The 25744-nt window shown below is 39.0% G+C and overlaps 3 protein-coding genes across 6 annotated transcripts in view; 2 read left to right on the top strand and 1 right to left on the bottom strand.

The window, feature by feature from the left end:
* LOC148374552 (uncharacterized) overlaps nt 1–20381 on the top strand; it is a 22652-nt gene extending 2271 nt beyond the window's left edge. For 3 of the 4 annotated variants that reach the window (XM_088337796.1, XM_088337807.1, XM_088337788.1), the window contains one exon: nt 5297–7756. In XM_088337796.1, the coding sequence (XP_088193922.1) occupies nt 5297–5927 (631 nt within the window). In that variant the 3' untranslated portion in view covers nt 5928–7756. Of the gene's footprint in view, nt 1–5296; nt 7757–19502 lie in introns of those variants that run through there. The other variant, XR_015850690.1, reaches the window with a different exon arrangement.
* dpp6b (dipeptidyl-peptidase 6b) overlaps nt 1–25744 on the top strand; it is a 697001-nt gene that overhangs the window by 493061 nt on the left and 178196 nt on the right. The gene's annotated exons all lie outside the window — the stretch shown is intronic.
* tmem275a (transmembrane protein 275a) lies at nt 14661–25744 on the bottom strand. The gene is made up of 2 exons (XM_088337823.1): nt 25499–25744; nt 14661–20170 (listed from the first exon to the last, which is right to left on the bottom strand). The coding sequence occupies exon 2, from the start codon at nt 20058–20060 to the stop codon at nt 19452–19454; it is 609 nt and encodes a 202-aa protein (XP_088193949.1). The 5' UTR covers nt 20061–20170; nt 25499–25744; the 3' UTR covers nt 14661–19451.

The following is a 25744-nucleotide window of genomic DNA, read 5'->3' as shown; positions in this document are numbered from 1 at the left end:
GTGTGTGCGTGTGTGTTTTTTTCAAGATTACACAGTTTAAGATTTTTTTCATACATATATTGATATCGTTTTTCCTATTTTAAGTGCTAGCTTCTCAACTCAGGGCATAAATACATATCAGACATTTTTTTAATAAACGCAATTGTTGTTCTAGCACAAAAACTACAGATACTTGATTCCCATTTTTTTAAACACTTGAATTGTCATGAATACTGATGCTATATATATCAACATTTGTAAATAAATGTATTTGAAAAACAACAATTCGGAATGTAGTAGCAAAAAAATGAAAACAAACAGGGGGGAGGAAACTGTTGGACTTAAAAAGCCTTGAAAGCAAAATATTAACTTTATTTTCACTGAGAGCTAATGCTTCAGTGTATTTTATTTCAGTGTGTGACGTTTGATGATTTCATAACGTATATGGGGCGGCAGTAGCTCAGGAGGTAGAGCGCTCGTCTTGGGATCAAGGGATCCCAGTTCGAATCCCGGCTCGTCCGTGTTACATGTCGAAGTGTCCTTGGGTAAGACACTGAACCCCTAATACCCCCAATAAGCAGGTTAGCGCCTTACATGGCTGCAAGGCCGCTATTGGGAAATGTGGAGCACATTGTAAAGCGCTTTGGGAAGTCATCGACTTGAAAAGCGCTATATAAATGCAGATAATTTCATTTCATTTCATATGAAATCATAATAATGCCAGAGCCTGTGTGCCATATCAACAAATACCCCACGTAAAAGTTGTCTCCCTCTTGCAGTTACTTAAGATCGTTGAGGTTCATTTTAACTGTTCTTTTGTTGGGAATAGCGGTTTTAAAACAAAGAGAGAGGATTTTTGTAAAAATATAACTAAATACAGCAAACAAGGACAAGAAAGTACTGTATTTACCTTCAGCTATGGGACATCATCAGAATTCTAACCGTGGGAATTGAGTGGTCATTATTGCTCCTCCTTTCTGTTTAAAAGCTGTGAATCTTTTACATCTTTGAAATCTACAAAAAAAATGTAAAAGTTGGAATGCGCAAACTCTACACTTTAAAATATATCCAGAAAATACTGAAAGGCTGACATCGCATTCGCATGTTTATTCTGATGCTCATTGACTAGAGGACTCCAAATTACATTTCTTCTTAACAGCCTTAGATGTAGAAAAGCACTGCAGTGCTTTTGCCACGAGTGGTAGAAACATTGCATTGCACTCACGGCTTGAATGCGTAATATAGTGAATTTTCTCTCCGAGCCAGATGTATACATGAAAAGAGCCACGCCTGACTCGTGAGCCATACGTTTCCAACCCCTAACCTAGAAAGTACATTGGTTCACACAAGACTACTTTTGGATGTTGGGTTTTGGAATAAATCAGGTCTGATCTGTAAATTTCGTTTTTTTAAGTCTTTAGATTCAGTGTGAAATTCGGTTTAGTACGTCCAATGTGGAAAAGATGGAGCAAAAACAAAATACTAGTAGTTATTGACACCATTCAGTATGTTCCAAATGTAGTCCTCAAGAGTCTTTTAAAAAGGTTTATTCACTGTCTTAAAAATCATACCTTTCAGACATATTTTGTGCGGGAGCTAGGTGTATAAATGTATTCCAAAATAGATTTTCTTTTCCAACTCGGGACAAAACTTTCCTCCCCACAATTATACAAATATGGAACAAAATCTTCCACGGGGGACTCAAAAAATTTAGTCTCAAAGTTGACCCAGCCGGCTTGTTCGTTGTAGAGCTGTGACGTCATTGAAGTAACCCAACACTTTCAAAATGGTGAGTTCCATTAACACAACATGTGAGGCAAGCTCTGGAACAGACGGTAGTTGTAGTAAACAAAGTTTGTCTGATCCAAATTTTTTGGAAGATTATGGAAAAAGTCTGTCCCTGACAGACATGTCATTTATAAAAAGTTATGGTGCCAAGGAATCAGACATATAACTGTATCATTTCGAACCAGCGGTTGAGACAAGTGACAAAGACGAGGGCGGACTTGACATTCGCTACAAAAAGTAGTAAATGAGCAATCATATCCTGAACACTGATTGTAAGTTGTGTTGAATACGCTTCTTGTGAGATAATATTTATCTAATTAATAATTTATCCTATTAATTTTTTCTATATTAATTCGATTGTCAGTCGGGGACACGCTATTGGAAACGGGCCGCTCTGAAGACCCTTGGATTGAATCTATTTACTGTTGTAAAATATAGAAAAGCTGTATGATTACTGCCTTCACCTGTGACACAACACCTAGGCACTATCCACAAATACTTTGAAAACTTTGCATAAAACACTCGTAACCTCTCTGAACTAATTAACACTTAAAAAAAATATGGCGACTGGTGTTACTCTGATGTCGTCACAGCTCAGAGTGTCAAAGACAGGACAGGCTGTCTTCAATATGCATTATCGCGGAAAATAATAAGAATAAACTCTATCAAGTGATAATGGAACTGTTGGTTTAGCCAATCAAATTTGGAGTTAGCGACATCAAATCCTTCATGCAGGTGTAAGGAAACATCAGCTGGGGGTAATGCACCAAAGTCTAAAATATATTATTCTACGCATTTACATATATTGTATAGCATTTAAATTATCTCTGAAAAAGAACTCTGAAAATCACACGATAAAAAATTAAAACAAGCTGATGTTTTTCCTTGCCCGAATGCAGGTTTCAAATCAGGAGATCTTGTAATTGTGGCCTGTGCAGTCATTTTTGTGATTAAGGTCTATACAAACATATGTGACTGGACTTGACTTAATTATGAATAATGACTTTTTAGTGAAACAACAAATAAACAATGAAATACAAAAATTACCTTTACATTTGTTATGTAAAACACATAATCCCTGAAAAACACAGGAAATATAATATGTATTTAAACATGCACAAATCCATACTCAACATATTTAAGTCAACAACATAGAATCTTTTAAGATAAACATGCGCATTGACCAATCACAAAAAAAGCGTCTTGACACAACGCTAAAAGCCATCACTGAAGGCCTAGGTGTGAAATTCACAGGCTGCTACTGCTTTTAAATTTTTGCTGGGTGGGAAGAGTAGTGTTGAGGGAATAAAATGGCATTAACACGGAATAAAAGAAAGCTCGAGAGGACAGAAAACAAATCATTTATAGCAGGGGTGGCAAACAAGTTTGACACAAAGAGCCAAATTTTTTAACTGTGAGAATCAAAGAGCCACACCACGCACTGACCTGCCATGACAGACAGACACAAACACACACAATTAAAAACATATTATTTCCCATAACACACTCCTCTCTTCCAATACAACAAGTATTGTTCTTGTGTCGATTTCAAGGAAAGTGTCCACCCTCAATACACAAAAAAAAAAACTAAACATGAAACAAGGCAAAAGCCACTGTCTAGAGCCGCGTGTTTGCCACCCCGAATCCATAGGATGCAAAAATATATTATGGAAGAAATATAAAAAAATGAACAAAATGATATCAATTATTATATAAATTTATCACAATTTATTTTCTGGACAGCAACACTGTCCACACAAAGAACCATCCAAATTTGTGTTATCAAAAACTGTCCCACATTGCTCATCAAAAAAAAAAAAAAAAACCCACACACAATGCAAAACATTAAAGGACCAAAGTCTGATCAGTGGCTTCTTTGAGCGTCATTGTTACGGCCAGTAAACTTATTTTCTCTCCCTCAGTTGTTTCATGTGACACGCAATAAAACGAGTCTCGCCATCCCTCATATGACAGTCTGCATGAGGAATAGAGCAGAGAAACCAGTTTGAAGCAGTCTGCACAGATCTCTTTTCGTTTTCATTGGGTCACTGACGAAGCAGAGCCCTCCGCTGGCAGTTTTCGCCATTGCATGTTGTTTACGAAACCTTCAACACTCGGAGGGCCCTATCCATTATCCAGGGGGGCTTGTTTTGTTCTGTTTCACAACGTACTGTACACGACCCAAGCATTACTCAACTTTAACCTCAGCAACCCCTCTGTAGCCAAAAAGAAACCAGCGTCTTTAAATAGGAGCTCTATTTTAGGTTCAGCTAGTCGATTGGATAAACAAAGCATAGGCCATGCTCAAACTTCACAACAGATAACGTTCAAAGAATGAGTTGTGGGCTTCGAGTCGGGATGAACACGGAAAGCATTGATCTCCTAAAAGCTCAACAGGGCTCATTGATCGGTGCCGTCCAACCATTCAAGTGATGCTAGCTGGCACACGCTTTTTTGAATTCCCGAATTAATCTACTGTACACAGGGTTGGGTAGGGTTACTTTAACTGGATTACTTTCAATTACTTTTGGATTACTCCGATACCAAATATGCTAATAAAAGACAAAACAAACTCAATATGAATAAGATTATGACTCACAACACGTGGTAAGCTTTCTCTCCTGGCTTTGATCTCTTTGATCTCCGGCAAAACTAACATAAAATGCGACAGAAACAAAATGAAAATAAATCCAAACAGCTTGCCAACATCATTTTTGCCGTTCCATGTATTCCGTTACTCCCCAAGCCTGCACAAAATTTAGTAATTTTATTCATATTTAGTTTCTTTTGTCTATTATTAGCATATTTGGTATTGGAGTAATCCAAAAGTAACTGAAAGTAATCAAGTTAAAGTAACCCTACCAAACCCTGACTGTACAGCAGTGGTCGCCGCCTTTTCTGAGATCGGTCTTCTGCCAAAATGTCCTACCCTGTCAAGAAGTCCTAAAGTAGGCTGATCCGACAACAATTTTCTTTTCTTTATAATCATGTAAAAACAGCAACTCTGAAACTCAGAACTATTGCAAAAATAACTTTTATTGATGATATAAAAGGAGGGTTAGAATGGATACATACACTGTGTGATTAGTCAACAAAGCCCATGCTAAAAGCTACAACAGAAAAACGTGGCAGGCTTAACTCATTCAATGCCAGACATTTGTCTCAAATGTGAAGTGCGGGTGGCAGCCGATTTTTGCCATTTGGACCTATTTTTGAAGGCCAATAGAAACAAATTATTCTGTAGCTATAGAATATATCAAAAGAAAGCTTGAACCCTCATCTTTCATTAGAAAAAAGATGGGTTTCTCGCTTTTACCATTGTTTTGTAAGTAACAGTTGAACATTGCTAAGTATCTTTAAATTACTTGTTTCACTTTGGTGCTTTAAAAAATATATATAATACCTTGAATGTCTAAATTATCCTCTCCATAAACACAAAGGCCCTTTGCTTGCTAAATAACATTTTATTGCAAAATCACAAAATTTATGCATGAACGATTTTGTGAGAACTTTTCGACCTGGCCTACAGAGAGGAGGTGGAGCAGTTGGTGGGCTGGTGCAGGGACAACAGCCTGGTCCTGAATGTCGACAAAACTAAAGAGATCATTGTCGACTTTAGGAAAAACCAGCCCAACCATGCCCCACTTTGCATCAACAACAAGGCTGTGGAGGTTGTCAGCAGTATCAAGTTCCTAGGGGTGCACATTACAAACAAACTCACCTGGTCCGTGAACACTGCATCACTGGTTAAGAGGGCACAGCAGCGCCTGTACTTCCTGCGGAGGATGAGGAGAGCCCACCTGCCCCCACCCTCCCTCATCACATTCTACAGGGGCACCATAGAGAGTATCCTGACCAGCTGTATCTCTGTGTGGTGTGGAGGCTGCAGCGCTACCGACTGGGGTAGTGTGAGGAGGATAACGAGGACAGCAGAGAAAATAATCGGGACTACACTTCCCTCCATTCAGGACATTGGCCAGAAGCACTGCCTATCCCATGCTAAAAACATTACCGGGGACCCCTCTCACCCCCATCATGGACTGTTCACTCTGCTAGCCTCTGGGAAGAGGTACTGCAGTGTGCGGTGCAGGACCACCAGGCTCCGCAATAGTCTAGTCCCCCTGGCCATTAGACTGTTAAATGGTCAATCTAACATATAGTTAACTTAAATCTAAACGGCTGCTAATCTGACTTTTTGCACTACTGGCAGTTTTTTTTATAGCTTGCCACTCCTTGCACATTGCTCTCTGCACTATTGTAATTACAGCGTTATTGTTACAGTGTTAATGTTACTGTGTACCTGACTTGTTAACCTGACTGCCCATTTTGCACATCTGGTTAGCTACTCTTCTTGCACTATCGGCACTATGGTAAAATACTATACGTAGCCAAAATACAATACAACATTTTTTATATCTGTACATTCAAGGAAACTGTGGGGGTCAGATGCATCGACATTTCGTTCTGTATACACGTGTACTAGAATGACAATAAAGTAGATCTGAATCTGAATCTGAAGCTCTTATGATCACACTTTTTCGCTTACTTAGGGCTCATCTGCACACTCTCTACTGCTGGATAAAGGAAGCAAAGACACACAAGGAAGTGTGGGCTCCTTGATGTGTGACAAAGATGTGATCAAATATATTTTTTATTATTAAAAAACAATTCAGAAACTTAATTTAACGTTTTGGCATCCAGGGGCAATGCCTCTGAAAACGTATTTATACGTTATGGCACTGGATAAGTTAAAAGCTATGTCAGAAAAACAGTTATTTGAAGCAGTAAAAGAGTCTAATAGGATTTAAAAACAAATATTCACCATTGGACAAAAAATTGGGTACAAGCGTGCATCCGCACTGGGTATTGGTGGGACGTCTTGATGGAAAGAATGGAATTTTAGGACATCAATTTAATGTCCGCCAATATTTTTGCAGCTCAACCCAATAAAAACATGAATAACAATAACAATACAAATAAAACACCTAATTTCACTGACCACTAGGGATGTAAATTACATTGGAAAAGGCAGTGTGTTTTATCTCATCATCACACTAATTTTACGTTCGGTAGAGGCTGTTAGAAAACGGAGAAAAATGACAGTTGTCCTGAAAGATATAAATAAACGCAAAAAAGCACGACAAGGGAAACAACTCTTTGGTGTATCTGTTGAATCAGATTTAAAAAATGCATGAAATAAATCCAGTTTGTGGTCACAGTTTACATTGTTGATAAATGATTTTAATCGTGGCCCCACCAATTCAGCAACGCGGTAGCGTGAAATAGGACGTAAAAGATCAACTCCACTGCATTTTGCTGTGTTATCTACATCCCTAGTAGTCTAGTGATTAGGATTTGCTGCTGTCATAGCAGCAATTAAGGTTCAATCCCTGTTGTCACTAATGTTATGCAAATGTGGTCTGCGATCAATCGTTGCTCAAATACCGATACTATACTATCGTGTGTTTTTCTTTAAAAAAACGCACTTTATATACGAAAAAGCAAAAATAAGGCAAGTTTTTTCTTTCGAAAATAAGGCAACGTTTATTTATTTCTGTGCAGCACGGTACCATATGACCCACGGCCCGGTATTGGTCTGCAGCCCAGTGGTTGTTGACCATTATTGAACAGTTTTGCTTATTTTTTGGGAAAAATGCCCACCCAGCTCATTGGATCTTTGACTACATCTAGTGGATTCCCTTTTAAGACATGATTCAGTCCAAAAATAGACGTCTAAATTTACGTCGTGATTATCAAGGCTAGTAATGTGCAGTGAGCTTCGTGTCTGGTGAGGCACAGTTTACAAATAAATGAACATCTTATTTATTATTTGATTCACGTAGCAAAAATGCAATATATGAATTGTCTCATTGAAAAAAAGTGATTTATTGTCTTACCTTGACTAATAAAAGCAGAGGTACCAGATTGCATTCATTTTGCACACACACTATGTGATTATTTTTTTCTGTATTTAAATAAAGCACTTAAAGAAAAGTTAAATTGGCCTTTGGAGCAGTGTTTAAAGCAGTTCCTTAACTTGTGGGTCGGGAACCCAAAGTACTTCGCGGGCCTGTTTTCAGTGTGTCGCGGGCCTTTTCCTTGGCAAAATAATGCTAACAAGAAGGGTCCATTACACTCCTTAACAGCACATAGCGATAATGCACATTCCAGCGGGCCAACATTCCATTTTGTTTTCATTTTGTTAGTTTTATTTCCTTCTCTGCCCATGATAATGGGTCCCAAGAACGTTAGTGATAAGGGAAAGGAAGAGTGGAAAACAGTGACAACAACAAATCGAGCCGAAGAAGTAAACGATTGCCAGATTAAATAATGGTCTACTTGTGTTTGCCATTAAATTGCTGGTGGAAGGTACAGTAAATAGTTTACACATTTTACCAGTATATCATTTTTTATATGATACAAAATCCAATACTTATTGATGCTTCGGTACACACTTTATAAATATTTTGAATTTATTTTAGTATGGGGCTATTTTAAAGCAGTTTTAGGGGGGTGCTTACTATAGATGCGATATAGGCTTATTTGTGAGTATATATACAACCGGCCTTATTTTTTGTTTTGCTGATCATTTTGTTTTAAAAGGAACGAAGGGGGTGGCAGGATGGGGAGATATATTTTACTATGTATGCTTTACACAGCACAATCCTTTCATTGGATATATTTGAGAAATAGAAATGTTTTCCTGATTTAGGTCGCATCTTATCAATAGGGTTGAATGGTGGATCCTGAAGTCAGACCAGTGGAGAACCAGTGATTTAGATGATGGGAAACCTTAAGTGAACTTGGACAACAATACAAGTTCAAGTATCATGAACACAATATACACTTACATCCTGCCATACAACACGACAACCATTGTCATTTGAGTCCAACGTGTATTCAAGCCCGGTCTATTGCACAAAGATTTCCAAGCTCCATTGCGTCGCCCTCCCAGTCCGCCTCCAAGAGTGGCAAAACTGGGTTAGGCTTATGTAACCGGTGTCTGTTCTCATAAAGACCCCGACCACTCGTCTTCCTCTAATCTTTTCAGCTTGATTACACTCCCTCGTGCCTCCTCCCATTGCATGTTCCGACACACTGGTGCAATCCGGCGAGCACCAAACCAAACCAGGATCCGGTTCAGAGCGGATGGCGGTGGATGTTTTGTGGTCGGGAGTTAGGGGTGTCAGTTCTCGTTAGGAAGGTGGGAGTACGGTAGTTTGTCGTCACAAATGTGGCGCTGAAATGTTTGCAGTCTGTCCATTGCAGCTTGCAACACCTTGTTAGCCTTTTCTCCCGCTTTTATGAAAACAGCAAGAAGCAAATAAAGGTGTCATTATTTACTACAACACTTGCAGCATATGTCATGTTGGCTGTCTTGCTGGCATATGAAACAAACTTCATGCAATGGAGGATTACGCTCTGGTTGGTAAAGTTAAATTGGATAGAATTAATCAGTGATCTCAACATAGTGAAAAAACAAGAAAAAATAATAATACACCATCAGTACAAAAGGCAGAAAAAAAGATTTACAATGCAGATCTTAAAGACTGGCCTAAATTTTAAGAATAGTGCAATGTGAATGACAAAGAATAGTGCATCTTAACACTTGTGCAATGAAAAGAAGTGCAATAAGATTTCACAGCAACAAAAAAAAACTAAATAAGTCATAAGGTATATATATTTACAGTAGCAACCAAAAAGAAAATAAATTGCAAGGTATATTTCCACAGTTTTGTGCGCTCATTTAGGAAGGTGATGACCCAGGGGAAGATGCTGTCTCTAAGTCTCTTTATCTATTCATGTCAAGGGCTTGCAGCCATGCAGATAAAAAAAAAAACTACATAGTGCTAGGGCCCCATCACCTTTGCCACCGGTAAATCATGACTGATAGGGACTACTACGTAGGTCAAACAATTAACTCCAGCACATAATGTATAAATCTTTTGTGATATTATAATAAATAAAGGGGAAAAAACGTACTAAGTAGATGACAATGACGTACAGTCAGGGGAGGCAGGGGTGGCAGTGCCACCACTGTCATCATGGAAATATAAAATCCAAAATATAAAATTTGTTTATATTTATTTAACTTTCATTTGTTTAACTTTTTAACAACTCCAGGAAATGATTTAGCAAAATGGCTGAATTTTTACATTATATTATGAATATTATAAATACAACTAGTTTGTATCGATTACTTTACTGAGCGTCTGCAGATGCAGAATGAGGCATACAATTCTCTTGCCTCATAGCAGAGGGCGATAGTGAAACCACAGATTTTGATTTGGCGCCACCTTCAGCCCCAGACAATAGAATTAGTAACGCTATTTGCAAGCTATCCGGTGTTTTGTTTTGTTTTCGCATAGACTTTTTTTTAAATAATGGAGGTCGACCTACCTATTCATGCTTTTTATTAAAATGGAGCAGCACTTAAACTTAATCTTCAAACTTCAAGGTGGGATGCTGCATTTGAAAACCTAAGGCTACAAGAATGACTTTAAACCAAGAGATGCCGGCAGAGTAACACATGATTTGCCTGAATTTCTTAGCCACGCTCAAAAGAAGTCTTTTTTTTCCTTCTTTGGGAGGTTTTTTCCACAGGTCTGATAAAAGTAAGATAAAGGCAGATAAGGGTAATGGAAAATAAAGCATGGCATTGTTAACTCATACATAATAGAGAAAGTATTTTTTATTTTTTTAAGGACACCTCAAACTATGCACCCCACCAATAAGGTAAAACAATAGTTCGTTTCTTTACTGCGGAGTATATTTTGTTTTCTGTCTCTGCCAATCTAAGGACGAATACAATGTAAATACATTTATTTGGAAATCTAACTGTGCCTCAACAGACACCAACCTCCCCAGACTTCACTTTTGTATCTTAGACTCACATTGTAATTCCACAATGTCAATCAGTTGTAAATTATATACAAACTTACAGATTTTTTTTTTAGTTTTTTTACAAATGAAAGCCAAATGAAAGCCAACATCTCTGTATTATAAAGTATTTATTCATTAAATTCACACTCTTATAGAGAAATACACATATTCCTAAAAACACCTACTTTTGTCACACTCTTACCAATATCAAGGCTTAAAAGGAATTTCCTCCTTAAGATTCAAAGGTGCACTTTAAAATAGGCCATGACATGGTTTTTGGTTCAGAAGTCAGCCGCTGGACTCTGCGTTGACATTTTTATCTCCTCCAACCACAGTCCATATTCTCATTGTCACTATGTCTTTAACTCATTCAGTGTCATAACAAATACATATGTTTAGAAGCATTGCCCCTGAGTGCCAAAACGTAAATAATATGCTTGTATGTTTTATTTAAAAATATATATACATTCTAAAGGCTTTGGCGCCGCTTATCCCTTAGTAACAAGCCTCTAGGAATGATTTCATGATGACAAATCTCTACTAGATGGCAAGATTGACTTTGAGACCTTATTCCTCATGTTGCTTTGCTTACTCGATCTATATACAGTATGTTGGTGGTGATGGTGTAAACTAAACAAAAACTCAATAAAATGGGATACAATCACATAGATATATATCTGAATAAGAACACAAAACAGACATGTCCTGGACATCTCATAGTGTGGGAGCTTGATGCTGGAGGCATTTGCTCAAGCTCCCATGCCTTGTCTTTTTAATGCACAGATCAGAACACTTAGCAATGGGTTGTCCTGATGCCTGGGGGTAAACACCCTAAAGTAGCAGGTACAACGTAACTTTGTATGATGGACCACAAACAACCCAAAACAATCAGTTGACACCATGAGCACCCATGAGAATGATTGTTATCATAATATATACGGTATATGACGGTGAAAATAGTGACGGTGATGATAATGATGATATGCTTCTTCCTATTCCTTTTTGGACATGTACGTTTAAATTGTTTTTGTTTTTTGACTTCTAGTTTTGTTTCTGTTTTTATCATATTCAACATGAATTTTCATTCATTCATTTATTCATTCATTTATTCATTCATTCATTCATTCATTCAAAGACAAGGGTTAAAGCTTTCTTTTGATATGACCTATGCCTTTATAGCTGCAGCTCAGAATTATATGCAGGCCTTCAAAAATGAGTCCAAATGTCGAAAGTTGGCTGGCAGCCTCAGTTCTCCTTTGAGATAAACTTCTGGCATTGGATGAGTTAAACTTGAAAGACAGGGTTCACTTTTTGTCTTTTTTTCATGTTGTTACATTTCGAAAACCTGCATTGATTGAACATCCACCGATATGCAGCTGCGATGTGACAATCTCATTCCTTTGGCTTTAACTAAGCTTGAGAGCGATCTCAAGCGACCATCTGCTCCGATCACTTCTTTGTATTTATTCATCGTTTGAATCTCTTTTTTATAAAATATAAGTATTTTTAATTGATTGTAGTTATCCTTGTGAATGCCAGCAACGGTAAAAAGCAGCGATATTTGATATTACATAACCATTACTAAATAATTGCATGCTTTTATCAGTATCATTCACCAGTACCCAAAACTTAGATATGCAGCTGCTATAAACCTGCTAACTGTCCTGAATAAACTTGCATTTTTTGGGAGGCTCAGGAATCCTTTACTGGTATCCATGTGGTCAATTGGAACCCAGGGATGACATTTTCAAGCGCCTGCCTTAATGTGAAAGTTTATAAAGACTGTGTGTACTTTTAGGTGGCTCCAAGTGGAACTCACAGAACACTGGCATACACTGGCATTCAAATTTCGATAGTAGTTGTTGTTTGCTGACACTTACTGGACGGAAGTAAAATAACATCAAGACTTGAGTGTCAAAACTGAAACTCTGCCGCTCTCTAGTGCTAGAGATAAATACAAACGTATAACATATCATCTACAAAGTAAGTTCTTGAGAATGAATCATGAGCAATGGAGCTTTCCTGTGAGTTTGAATTGATCGGTTCATGGACTTTTTTGTTGGCACTCGGGATTATTCTTCAAATTAAAAAAAATTTGAAAATGAATAAATAACTACATCAAAGAATAGATAAACAAATACATAAATATACAAATAAATACTTAAATACATTTACAAATTAAACAAAACGTTATTCATAATTCAGTTAATAACCATTACTCTGTAATTATTCCTGGTAAAAATAATTACTTGTTAAAAAAATATTGAGCATATATCGTTATTCATAGCATGAGCATTGCTACCTCTTGCAATGTGTATTTTAATACAGGGTGTTCCAAAAGTCTTGGGCACATTTTATTGGAAATTACATTGAGTTTGTCTTAAGGCTACTGATTTTTACAATTAGTTTTCAGACCAATTAATGGCATTCACTGAACCAGAAAATGCACGTAGTATGCTTAAATTTGAAAAAACGTATTCATGGAAAATTCGGAAAGGAGCCACTAGAAAGGAAGTCCATAGTGAAATGCAATGTAAGTCCATGAGAAAAGGGTGATTATGCCCAGCTAAAAGAACTTGGCGCCCCTCAACCTCAGAAGATGTGATTGAACATGGATGAACTAAACACATATGAATTGACTAAGAACAGGTCTGGTCACTTCATTTTCCCATAGAATGTAGCCTCTGGGTTTGACAGTTTCTGAACACAACATTGTTTGACAGATGGATTGGACGGTCTAGGCTAAATGATTACAATCTCAAAAGATATGGATGAGCTGAAGTTTCGGATAAGAGTAGCTGTTGCAACCCATAGACAATGTAATGCTTGGAGCATTTGGCAAGAATTTGACTTTTGGCTTAATGTGTTGGATGATGAATAGTGTTCACATTGAATATCTTTGAACATTCCATGTAAACATTGAATTAACAAACTTTCCGAGTTTACCAGATGTTTTCATTATCTTAAATAGTTTCCAAGATATTAAATGTCAAAATGGGCCCAAGACTTTTAGAAAAGCCTTTGTATTTTCATTAAGAAAATGTAAGCTACGAATTGTGTAATTTATCCACCATATTAAATATGTCATTATGCTACCTATTGAAATTCACATTTTAGTTGGAAAATAATAGCAACTGTCAAATAGTTTGTAAAGCATGTATAAAAAAAGATGTGTATGCAACATTGCAAAATTATTTCTAGAACTTTTGGTTAAAAAAAAAAAAGGAACGAAAATAAAATGGCATACGGTATTCCAATTTTGATTTTTAATAGTGTATGTTTTGTTATACTTACTAATAACTAGTATGCTCTGCTACTGTCAGTGTGTTCACTACCCACTGCCCGAAGATAGCTGAGTTCGGCTCCAGCACCCCCGCGACCCTACCGAGGCTAAGCAGTGCAGATAATGGATGGATGGATAGCAACTTTTAGTTGTAACAAGTAACTGTTTTGACGCACCATTCTCTTATTTCACTAAAGTTTCCTTCAAGTCGATCACCATTTTCCACTTTTCCTTCCCTTTATCACTAACTTTCTTGCGACCCATTATCATGGACATAAAAAGGACATAGAACCAACAAAATCACAATAAATTAAGAAGTGGTCCCTCCTAAACGGGGCGATTGACTGAATAGGTAGCTGAGATCGAGCAGGGCATTATCACCGTCTACTGTTAAGAAGTGTAATTAGCCTCCGGTATTTTCTTCTTAACATTATTTTGACGAGGAAAACGCTCGCTGAAAGCTGAAAACAGGTCGGCGACACATTTTTGGGTGCTAACCCACCAGTTCAGAAATAATGCTCAATACTGTTTTACGATGTTAACTAACACAGTACATAGAAAACATTTACTTTTGATTCTTCAATTTAACAGACCACACAAATTCAAGACTTTTATTGATTGTAGAAGTGCTTCGTTTTTATTACTCAATTTTTGTTTAAAAACATACAACCATTTATATAGAATGTTAAGTTTTTCAAAAAAAATGTAATACCCACACACACACACGTTTGCAGTACAGTGTATCTACTTTATATTACTGAAAGCACAGATCACAAACAGGACGCTTGCATTTCCGTAACAGTTGGCATGCAACTTTCCATTATAAGATGTTGCTCCTTAAACTGGCGATTCTGATTATGTACAAGTTCTCAACTCCATTTCCACACTTGCAAGAACAAACAATCCCAACTTGTGAGGACTAAGAGAGAATGACACACTGCTAAGATACAAAATGGCCAATTTCAGTTTTCTTTTAAGCAGCCAACCACAGACTTCCTGAAACGAAGCGTGCTTGCCCTTTTGTTGTAAAGTAGCCCTCTTGGAATGGATCTTCTCCGCTCAATCTAAGGCAACGTTGCTTTCACATGGATCACTGGGCCCCAAAGTTTTAAGCTTAAACAGACGACATCCAACATGTTTTGGCTTACTTATGTCGAGAAGCTGAGGTTTACCTCAAAAAGTCATTAGTGTCAGATCAATCAAGTCCTAAAAAGGAATGCAGTAAGTATAAAGGCCAGTATTCATTCCCTCTCGTTTTTGTTAAGCACTCTCAAAGTTGATACGATGGATACAGCCATATTGAATAGTGTGTCTGTGTGGCCTTCAAATGGTCACAATTGGCCATATGCAACAGTTGGGGCAGTACTTCTGTAAAAATTGTACAGCTTCGATTACAACATTGTGACATAATGGTCAAAGTGTAAAAAAATATGTATACAGTAATCCCTTGTTTTTTCCGGGGGTTGCGTTCCGAAAATGTCCTGCGCTAGTCATAACCCGCTAATTAGAAAACTTTATTTATTTATCCATTTCATTATTTATTACTCAAGAACAAACCCAATTTACAAATAAAAGTACTGTACTATATAAACGTTTTTTGTTTTTTTACATATAACTTCTGTACTGTCAAATTGTACTTTTAAAAACAATATTCCCGTTTTATCGCTGAACACTATGGATTAAGAATGCGATTTATTTTACTCTACATAATACCTTGCGACCATCATGTGGACGTTTTGGAAAAATGCATTTACCTTTGGGCTATGTCCTCCAGAAACACTACATTTTTCCATAATCAAACATTTTCTTAAAAGGTGCCATCGTGCTACCAGAAAATGCCAAAGACCCGCAAGTGGCTCCAGAGCAAGTTTATCGGGTCGAGAAGTACAACTTCCTTTCCCTTTTGCTGCTTTTGTGGATCCAGAGCGTTTTGTTGACATGATGGCTTTCAGAGAAACTTGAAAATGAAAAAGATTTGCGTAAACACAATGGAGGTTTGTCAAGTTGTTCTATGAATGTGTTCAACTCAGACCATAGTGTCATTGACGCGCAAGCAGGCAAGTATAAAAAGGGAGGGGAAACTGTTTAGCCAATCAGAATGAACACCACAATGCACAATAAAATCTGCAAAGAAAGAAAACCGGGAAGAGTAAATCATCATCCATCCATTTCCTGCATCGGTTATCTTCAGTAGGGTCGCGAGGGTTCTGGAGCCCATCCCAGCTATCTTCCGGCAGTGGGCAGGGGACACCCTGAACTGGTCGCCACCCAGTCTCAGGGCACACATAGACAGACAACTCACTTGCTCATTCACACCAATTTGGACTGGCAAATTAACCCGACATGCATGTTTATAGAAGGTGGGAGAAAACTGACTTCCTGGAGGAAACCCACACAGACACGGGGAGAACATGCAAACTCCACACGGGGGAGGTCGCAATAGCTGTAATTGAACCCTGGACCTCCGCACCGTGGGGCTGCGCCACTCGGTTCCTACAGTCATGATAAATAAAAAATCATGTCAAGTTTCAGTAAAATTAAGTATATACGTAATTTGTCACTTTAACTGGATATCTGTGGCATACAGCCCATACATTTCAGGACCAAACCCTCAAAGGCAAACGTCAGCACTAATTAACATTAAATCGCCTTAGTTTTTTTTTTCAAAAGGCAAACATCAGTGATGATTCACTCTGAATTTACTAACTCGCTCCTAACCTTCCACCTCCAACCTTTGACATTTCCATGAACAAAGACATGCAGTGGCAGTTAAACATTCCTCACAGGCAAAAATAAAAGAAACCAACCAACCAGAGGTCCGGTGTTCTGAAATTCCTTCCTACCATTTGAGACATCCTACAGATGCCTAGTAGGCAAAACGCCGATAGTGATTTCCCGGGAATTGTGCAAGTTTTTGTCCTACCTATCGTATCTGTCTTTAGCAGCGATGACACATTCAGTTGTAGAAGCTGTGAGAAGCCTACCCACACTTAATTTAATTTTTCATTCCTGAAAAATAATGTTTTTTGATGTAACTTTTAAGCATGGCGTGTTTTTCTGTGGTAACTTTTTAGCATGGTGTTTGCTGACTACAATAATAACGTAGTGTATAAGCATGCCAACCCTCGTTTTCTATCATCAGTAAAAGTTCTGTTTCCAATAATTCAGAGCTTCAGTATTGCTGGGTTTACTAAAAAATAAAAACAAAATTGCTACCGGATCAGCCTACCATAAGGCATCTTGAAAGGGTAGGAACAGGGTTGGGTAGGGTTACTTTAACTTGATTACTTTCAATTACTTTTGGATTACTCCAATACCAAATATGCTAATAAAAGACAAAATAAACTAAATATGAATAAAATTACAAAATTTTGTGCAGGCTTGGGGAGTAACAGAACACATGGAACGACAAAAATGATGTTGGCAAGCTGTTAGGATTTATCTTCATTTTGTTTCTGTCACATTTTATGTTAGTTTTGCCAGAGATCAAAGCCAGGAGAGAAAGCTTACCACGTGTTGTGAGTCACAATTTTATGCCCTGTGTACACAGTATATAAATACAAGAATGTTTAACTTTTTAATGATCTGTGGGAAATTTCAGCTTTCTACATTCATTCATTTTCCGAACCACTTATCCTCACTAGGTTTGATAGGATTCTGGGGCACACATAGTCAACCAACCATTCACACACCCATTCATATCTAGGGACCATATGGAGTCAATCAATCGGCCATGCATGTTACATACTTTTGTAATGTGAGAGGAAACCGGAGCGCCTGGAGAAAAGCCACACAGGCACAGGGAGAAGATGCAAACACCGCACAGGTGGGGCCGGTAACTGGAATTAAAGCCAAGATTTCTGAACTTTGATGCAGACATGTTAACCAGGAATCAACTGGAACGCCTCTCATATGCATCATCATGTAAAAAAGATTACCGTATTTTCCAGACTATAAAGTGTACTTAAAAACCCTAAATTGGCCAGAAATTTGAAAGTGCGCCTTATAACCTGGTGCGCCTCATATACCACAATATATAGTGGATAAGATTGTAATGCATTCAATGAATACAGGTGTGTGTATTCTACCGTTAACCGTATTTGTGCAATGCTTGATGAATCGATTGACATTGCTGTACAACATCGCAAAACATGGAACGCAACGGGATTGAAACCCAGGTAGTGGCGGTTAGAGCCCTGACACTTTACCACTAGGCCACCAGTGATATAAATTACATGATATTCACCAACAATTGGTAAAGAATGAAGAAAGCAAAAAGTCTCAACAAAATACGATACAGAACAAGCGCTTTTACGCCTTATACATAATAAACTGCAACCTTATTGACACGCAGATGAAGAAGTGGAGAGACAGTTTAACCTATCAAAATGCAGGAGAAAATGCTCTGTGCAAATATGTGTTTCAGGCATCATAGAAAATAGTGCGATACTCAGAGGTAAGATCAGGCCTGAAAAGTCCAGCCCAACTCAACCTGTTTGTATAAAAGCCCGACTGAGGCTGAGCTCAACCATTCAACTCGACTTATAGGACCTAGCCGGAAGCAAATACGACATTTCCTATTCTATTCGTAAGGATTCGGGAGCAGGTAATATAATTAAGGTCAACCCCAGACCACGCTGCACACATGGTTCTTAGGGTCTGAGAGCAGCGTCCGGCTCCCGACATGGCGAACTCAGCGAGAGGAAGGGAGGGGGCGCTGTGTGGACGCACAACACATAAAGCCTGTCTATTTTAATGAACTCTACGTTAAACAAGACTGCAGAAGCATTTACATCTTTTATATTTCTGTGTGCGCAGAAGATACATTAACCGGCAATAGTTCATAATTGAAGGATTTTTTTTTGGTGTTGATAGGAACATTTTATGGCCGTTCGCCATTTTGCCTGGTTGAAAATTGGACCGTAAACCACAGCAGCAGTATGTCCTTAAGAATTTATCATGTAACACTTTAAGAGAGAGAGGCGGAATGACATATATTAACAATGACTCGTGGATAATATAAAGAAAGTCAGCTAGAGAAAAGCCCAGTCCCGGGCCCAACCCGGACAAAATTTTAGGACTAACTCAACCCAATTCAAGATCTCACATCCACTGATAATGAGATGAAATCGAATACCTTTTTATGTGCCATCTGTGTCACTGGTGATCCAGTGGTTCAATTTTGGTGCGCTCATAACTGTGACTCAAGTTCGATTCTCATTGCGTAGAATGTTTTGCAATTTTGATCTGTGAAATTTATCGACAGTAAGTATGAAGAGCCCAACACTAATAAAAATTTCAATAATGTAGCTCTTACTGTCGTTTTACTTTCATCCACTTTATAGTTTGATGTACATTCTGTATGAAAAATATCCTTTTGGGGGCGCGCCTTATAATCCAGTGCACTTTATAGTGCAGAAAATACGGTAATTGTAAATGGTGAGTTATTTGAAGAAAAAAAAAACTCAAATCTTTTCACGTCTTTTCAATGAGGGAAATTAAATAAATGAAGTGAAGGTTATGTATTCTGCCGGAACTCAGGCAAGATGGCCACTTCTTCTCTTGGCAGGTTGAGCTTGACCTCGCTTCCCGGGGCGGCGGCCGCCGAGTAGACGGCGCCGACAGAACCGTTGGTCTCCATGGTGAAGAGCTTGCAGGCACCAGGCAAGAGCGCATCGGGGGTGGGGCTGGATCCCCGTGACGAGGCTGGCGAGGAGGTGGGACTGAGCTGCACGGCCGTGGTGTCCTGCAGCGTGTGTTCGCTGGTCTCAATTTCGAAGGTGGCTCCCCCGGCCAAGCCGTTCCCGATCAGGTTCATACCTCGCCCGCCCATCTTGGCCCCGCGTGAGTTGTGTGGGGGAGGGAGGCGGCTGCATACACAGCAGGCGGCAAAAAAGGAGAAGGCCACCAGCAAGAGGATGGGGCCGATGATAATGGATGGGTTGGCAGATGGCACCAGGGTCCGGAAGGCAAACACGCCCACCAGAGTGATGTTGAGGCCGGCCAGCATGATGCACAGGCCGCATGCACAGCAAAGGGCCGGGGAAGGCAGGCCGTGGGGGCGAGACACCCGCCGAGTCTTGTCCTTGGGCGGCTCCTTCTTGGTGCTTCTGTCTGTGATGACCATCGTGTCACTGTTGGGCTTTTACTTGCTCCTTCACTCCAACGTCTTCACCATTTGTCCTCCTTTGATAATGAAAGCACTCTGAGTGAGTCCAAATCACAGTGAGGTAAGGCCTGTAAATACAATACATGAAGACAGGAGAGTAAAACTTTATCAATTCATACCTGTCAACATTTTCCTGAATTTTATAGTTTTCTTTGTTTAATTTCAAATTGTGTATGCTGCAAAACAATCTTAGTACACTGCTATGTATAATGAGTACCCTGTGTGCCCTCCAACTGGCTGGCAACCAGTTCAGGGTGTCCCCTGCCCAATGCCCGAACACGCCACCAGGGTGATGTTTTCCAGACAAACCTGGCGGTGATATATATATATATATATATATATATATATATATATATATATATATATATATATATATATATATATATATATATAATGTATAGCAAAACTCATTTTATTGCAAGTGGGGAGAGAAGTGAGAGAGATGCCCAAATAATTGTGTGTGCTGTTTATTTAGTAAATAAATTAAACGTGTTTACACAAATTATATTTGTTTTTATTCTACATCAGTGGTCTCTAAACCTTTTCAAGCTGTCAGCTATATTTTGTTCTTAGTTACCGCAGTGGGCACCCAGTTTAATATGCAGTTGTAAAATTGTCATGACCGGTACAAGCAGGGGACCCAAATGCATAACGTTTCACACAATGCTTTATTAAGGGGAAGTCAGGACGAGAGGAAAAAGACAGCGATCTGGTGCTCGCTGGCCAGTAGGAGCGAGAAACCCTAGTGAACACGAAGCGTGGGCAGAGATCGGAACAAGTCGGGCAGCTGGGACGAGCGGAAAGTCAGTGATCCCGGATCGATAGAGGAAACAAAATCAGGATACAGGTAGCCAGGACAGCAGAACGGACCTTGGATCGGGGTTCGATACAGGAAACAGAATCAGGATACGGGTAGCCGGGATAGGACAACGGTGCTTGGATCGGGGCTCATTACAGGAAACAAAATCAGGGTACAAGTAGCTGGTACAGGAGAACAGAACTTGGATCGGGGATCGATACAGGAAACAATCAGGATACGGGTACCCGGGACAGTAGAACGGAGCTTTGATTGGGGATCAATACAGGAAACAGAATCAGGATACGGGTAGCCAGGATAGGACAACGGTGCTTGGATCGGGGATTGCTGCAGGAAACAGAATCAGAATACGGGTAGCTGGTACAGGAGAACGGAACTTGGATCGGGATCGATACAGGAAACAATCGGGATACGGGTACCCGGGACAGTAGAACGGAGCTTGGATTGGCGATCAATACAGGAAAAAAATCAGGATACGGGTAGCCGGGACAGGAGAACGGAGCTTGGATCAGGGATCGATACAGGAAACAGGTCGGGATCAAAACGGGAGCCAGAGTCAAAAGTGCTTGCCTTGTATGCTCTGACGTTCGCAGACGGACTGACCAGGAGTGGACGAGAATGACGTGTTTAATTAGGACGAGAACTAATTAGGGAACGAGTGGCATCTGGGGCTGAACGAGGGAGCGCAGGTGAGGGCAATTGGCAAATCGTAACAAAAATAAAAACTTGTCATGTGACTAAAATGTTGTTACCAGGTTGATTATTGGAAGTATGGTTAAAGAGACTCAGTCAAGGACGAAAAAAATAATAATTTTACAACAAATCACAATGACCTAGCACTGGTAAGTTATTTTTAGAAGAGGTCTGAAAGCACCTCAGCCGTTCTAAGGGGGCACCCTGGTGCTCATGGGTACCATATTGGAGACCCCTGTTTTACATCGTCTGTCTCGCTGTGAGTAAATAGGTGCTGTGATGTGTTTGTAAGAATTGCAATCGTTAATACGGGGAGCAATTGACTGAGGTTGACGGGTATGGCAAGTGCAATTTCGATTGTGATTGTGATTGGGAGATGTTTTGTGCCGACGTACCCCTAGTAATCGAATTGAATTGTTTTTATCGTCATTAATATCAACGTTAGGCCCGGCACTCAAAAGTAAATATATAAGACTTGAAATACAAAAATAAATAAAAGACTGTCAGGATAAGTAGAAAAACTATAGACCACAGTGCTCAGGGAATGGCCCAAGTTTTAATAATAGTGCAATGAAAAAAGAGTGCATTGTAACAATAATGCATTGAAAAGAAGTGCAATACAATAAGCAGCAACAAAAATGCCCCCAAAATTAGCAAGTTATATGTTTTGAGAGTTTTGTGCGATAACACTTAGTAGCAATAAAAAACAAACCACAAATGTAAGTCGCAAGATATATGTTTTCAGTTTTATGAGCTTCTTCAGGGTCTGTTAGCCCGTTTGTCTTTGTAAATTATCATAAAAGTACTGTATTGAAAAGTACAGTGGCATTGTAGGTCATTATTTTCAAACATCGCCCAGCAAGTCCGTTTAAAGCAGTCCTGAAACAGAACGTCCTCAGACCATAAATGTCACTAGTTAGTGGTTTATTTTTGGAGTTAAAAGAAACACACACGTGATCAGAGCAATCTATGTGGTAGGGATGTATCTTTGATGTTGCTATGCACATTGACCAGGGTTTTTATTTCTACTGGTTGCGCAGTTCGGTTAAGCAACCGTGGAGAGCATTCAGGCGTAGGACATCGCCGTGTGGTCTGCTGGGAGCACGGAAGCGAACAGGAAAAACATAAAAAGATTAACCAGCAAAGCCCAAAAAATCATCGGCTTCTCTCTTCCCAGTCTAGGGGAAATTGTTGGCTTGTGACACTGTAGCAGAGCCATAAATATTAGAAAAGACACTTCCCACTTGGGCCACCAACCTCTTTGACCTGTTGCCCTCTGGTAGGTGCTATAGTTCCCTTACAACTAGGACAAGCAGGCTCAGACCGCTTCTTCCCTAGGGCCATCACCACCCTAAACGAGCGCACAAAACTGTGAAAACATGTAATGCGACTTTTTTTTCTTTTTTTTGCTGCTGCTAAATGTTATTGTATGAAACCGTGATTTAGGGAATACAGTTATTAGACACGCCTGATCGAAGTCATGGACCATGATAAAAGCTCCGTCGAGGTGGCCAAGCTGTTGTTTGTTAACAGAGATTCAGCACTATGATAAGCATCTGGCCCATATTAACAGTTATCAAAAAGACCACTGTTAGCTCCCTCGCGAGATACAAAGTTCTACAGCATATGTGGGCCAAAATTCTCAGTGGCGGGCGTGGGTAAACTTTTCCAGTAGCGTGCTGCATTTGCTTAAAGAATTCGGCAGAAGGCCAAGCCAGGTGGAAAAAAATTCAATCCACCCATCCATTGATCCATTTTAGAAGGGATCAAATCTAATTGTATGTATATAGCACTATATACCTAACAGAATGCAACTCCAAGTATAAAAAGTCATAAACAAGAACACACAAAGATTGTAAAAGAAACCATAGGAAAGCATAGATCAACTGTGTGGGGGAACAAAAGAACCTAAGGCAGGGCAGGGTCTGGAGTTAAAAGCCCTGTTCCGGTAGTAAGACAGCCAACCAACATAGATCAGATTTGTATGGGATTTTCCTCTCTCGGTGTTTCATCTTTATTCGTGTGATGCTAACAGTAAGCGTTCTTCTTTATGGTTATTCTGAGCTTCTCCAAGTCTAACAACACATGCTTGGTAAAATGAAGACAATAAATTGTTTGAATTTTTCGTCAGGCCAGTCATTAAATGTAGCACATTTGTTTTGTGGTTGTAATGCTTCGATAGTGAGAGCTTCGGTGTTCCGCTCTACAGTGATTCATCGTGACTGCTCCCATTGAGATTATATGCGTGCGCAGAAAATATTTTATTTGGATGGTATCGATGACGTCATGTTTGGGTTAATCAAATGGGGTGCGTTGGTATCTGACTCAGACATAAATAATTGGAGGGGCGTTTTTAAGCACTTAATTTCATCTTTAATTTTGTCATAATTTTGTAGTATATTTGGAGTATTTTTGTAGTCGTATATTTTTGGTATTACTGTCGTTGTATTTTGTAATATCTAAGTAGAGTTTTGTAATATTTCTTGAGTAGCATTTTTGTTGCTCAACTGTAGTAGTGTTTCAGTAGTATTACTGTAGGAGAATTATGTAGTGTTTTTTTCTTTTCATATATAGATATATCCATACATACATACTCTGATATACATACATACATACTGTATATATATTGTATACATATATCTAGGTGATAACTCCCTGCTCGATCTCTTCTTCCTGTTCAATCGATCAGCACCGCGTCCCAATTGTGTTTGAGGGACCACATCTCATTGTATTGAGATTTTGTTTGTTTTGTTTACTTTTTCTGACCATGATAGCTGGTCCCAAGAATTTTGAGAGTTGGCAAACAGTAACAAGAACCCTTGAGTCAAAGAAAGAAATGTTTGCGAAAAACAGTGTGTCCATGTCTGCAATTGATGCAAATATAACATTTTGCAAATATAACATTTTTGAACCATTTACTGTATGTAAATGGTTCAAAAATGTTATATTTCAAGCTTTTTGACCAGTATATTTATCTTTATTATCTACCCAATTAAGTAATAGTGTTGTTTAGGTACACAATTTTTTACTAATTTGGGCATGAACTTCTTTTAGTATGTGGCTATTTTAAAGCAGTTTGAGGGTGTCGCTTAAATGCCATGTACGCGTATATGTGAGTTTATAAAGTACTTGAAGTTGTTTTGGCTTTGCTGGCCGTTTTGTATCTTTTTGAAAGCTGAATATGCTGTATTCTAATATCGACACTGTGCAATCCTTTTGTTGGATAAATTTAAGAAGCTAGACTATTTTCTACATGTTTTCGTTTATTTATGTTCAATGTTTTGTGTACTGTTACCCAATGACAAATATATTGCATCCTGGTCATCCTGGAAGAGGGATTACGACTTCTGAGGCCCCTTCTCAAGGTTTCTCATTTTCCTCCTGCTGAGGTTTTGAGTGTTCTCTTGCCCGCATGTTGGCTTAAGATCAGGGGATGGCATAATTGCTACTTAGGCAGTCCTGTGAAACATTGTGTGATTATGGGCTATACTTGACTTGACTTTCTTTCTGGTTTGGGTCAAAGCTTGTCATTCGGGTGGAACGGTGGGTCCTCAAGTCAGACCAGTTTGAGAACCACTGTATTGGTGTTTAATTGAAATAAATAAAGGTTTCTATTAAGCCGTTTTGGAACACAATTCCCGTGAAAAACAAGGTATTAACTTGGTCAAATAAATGTAAGTTCACAAGAAATATGGGTTGACGTTTTTTTTTAATTTAGGAAATCAATGTTAGACACACAAGGAGTAAGAACATCTTTCTACTAATTGATTAGTCTTGCAGTGTTTACATTCAACAGCCATAACCAATGCGGCTTAGATACCTTGCGGTAAACGTGATGTTTAAACATGTCCTTTATCGGTGTGAACATCAGCCATCATTTGCCTACCTGTTTTCCAATGACGCTCCATTCTTCAGCGATGATTTTGTTCCCTTTTCCCGGTGGACTCAATGAAATAGATTAGAAGGATGCTGTCGTGGAAAAAGATTTTTGTGGCTCTCGTCTTGTTGCTGCATGCACGAGTCTTGCAGTGAGAGTCTGCTGATGCGCCACATCCAAACCTGAGCGAACGAACGCTTGGAAACACCTCGCGCGAATGTGACTCAGAAGAAAAAAAAGGGGGAAGTAGGGATC

This window comes from Urocampus carinirostris, chromosome 1 (assembly GCF_059441175.1).
Source record: "Urocampus carinirostris isolate Australia breed hairy pipefish chromosome 1, RoL_Ucar_1.0, whole genome shotgun sequence".
NCBI lineage: Eukaryota > Metazoa > Chordata > Actinopteri > Syngnathiformes > Syngnathidae > Urocampus > Urocampus carinirostris.
This window is presented reverse-complemented; position numbering and strand designations above follow the sequence as displayed.

Bases quoted from the DNA above. Each gene is read 5' to 3' on its own strand.
- tmem275a (XM_088337823.1), bottom strand. From the start codon at position 20,060: ATGGTCATCACAGACAGAAGCACCAAGAAGGAGCCGCCCAAGGACAAG.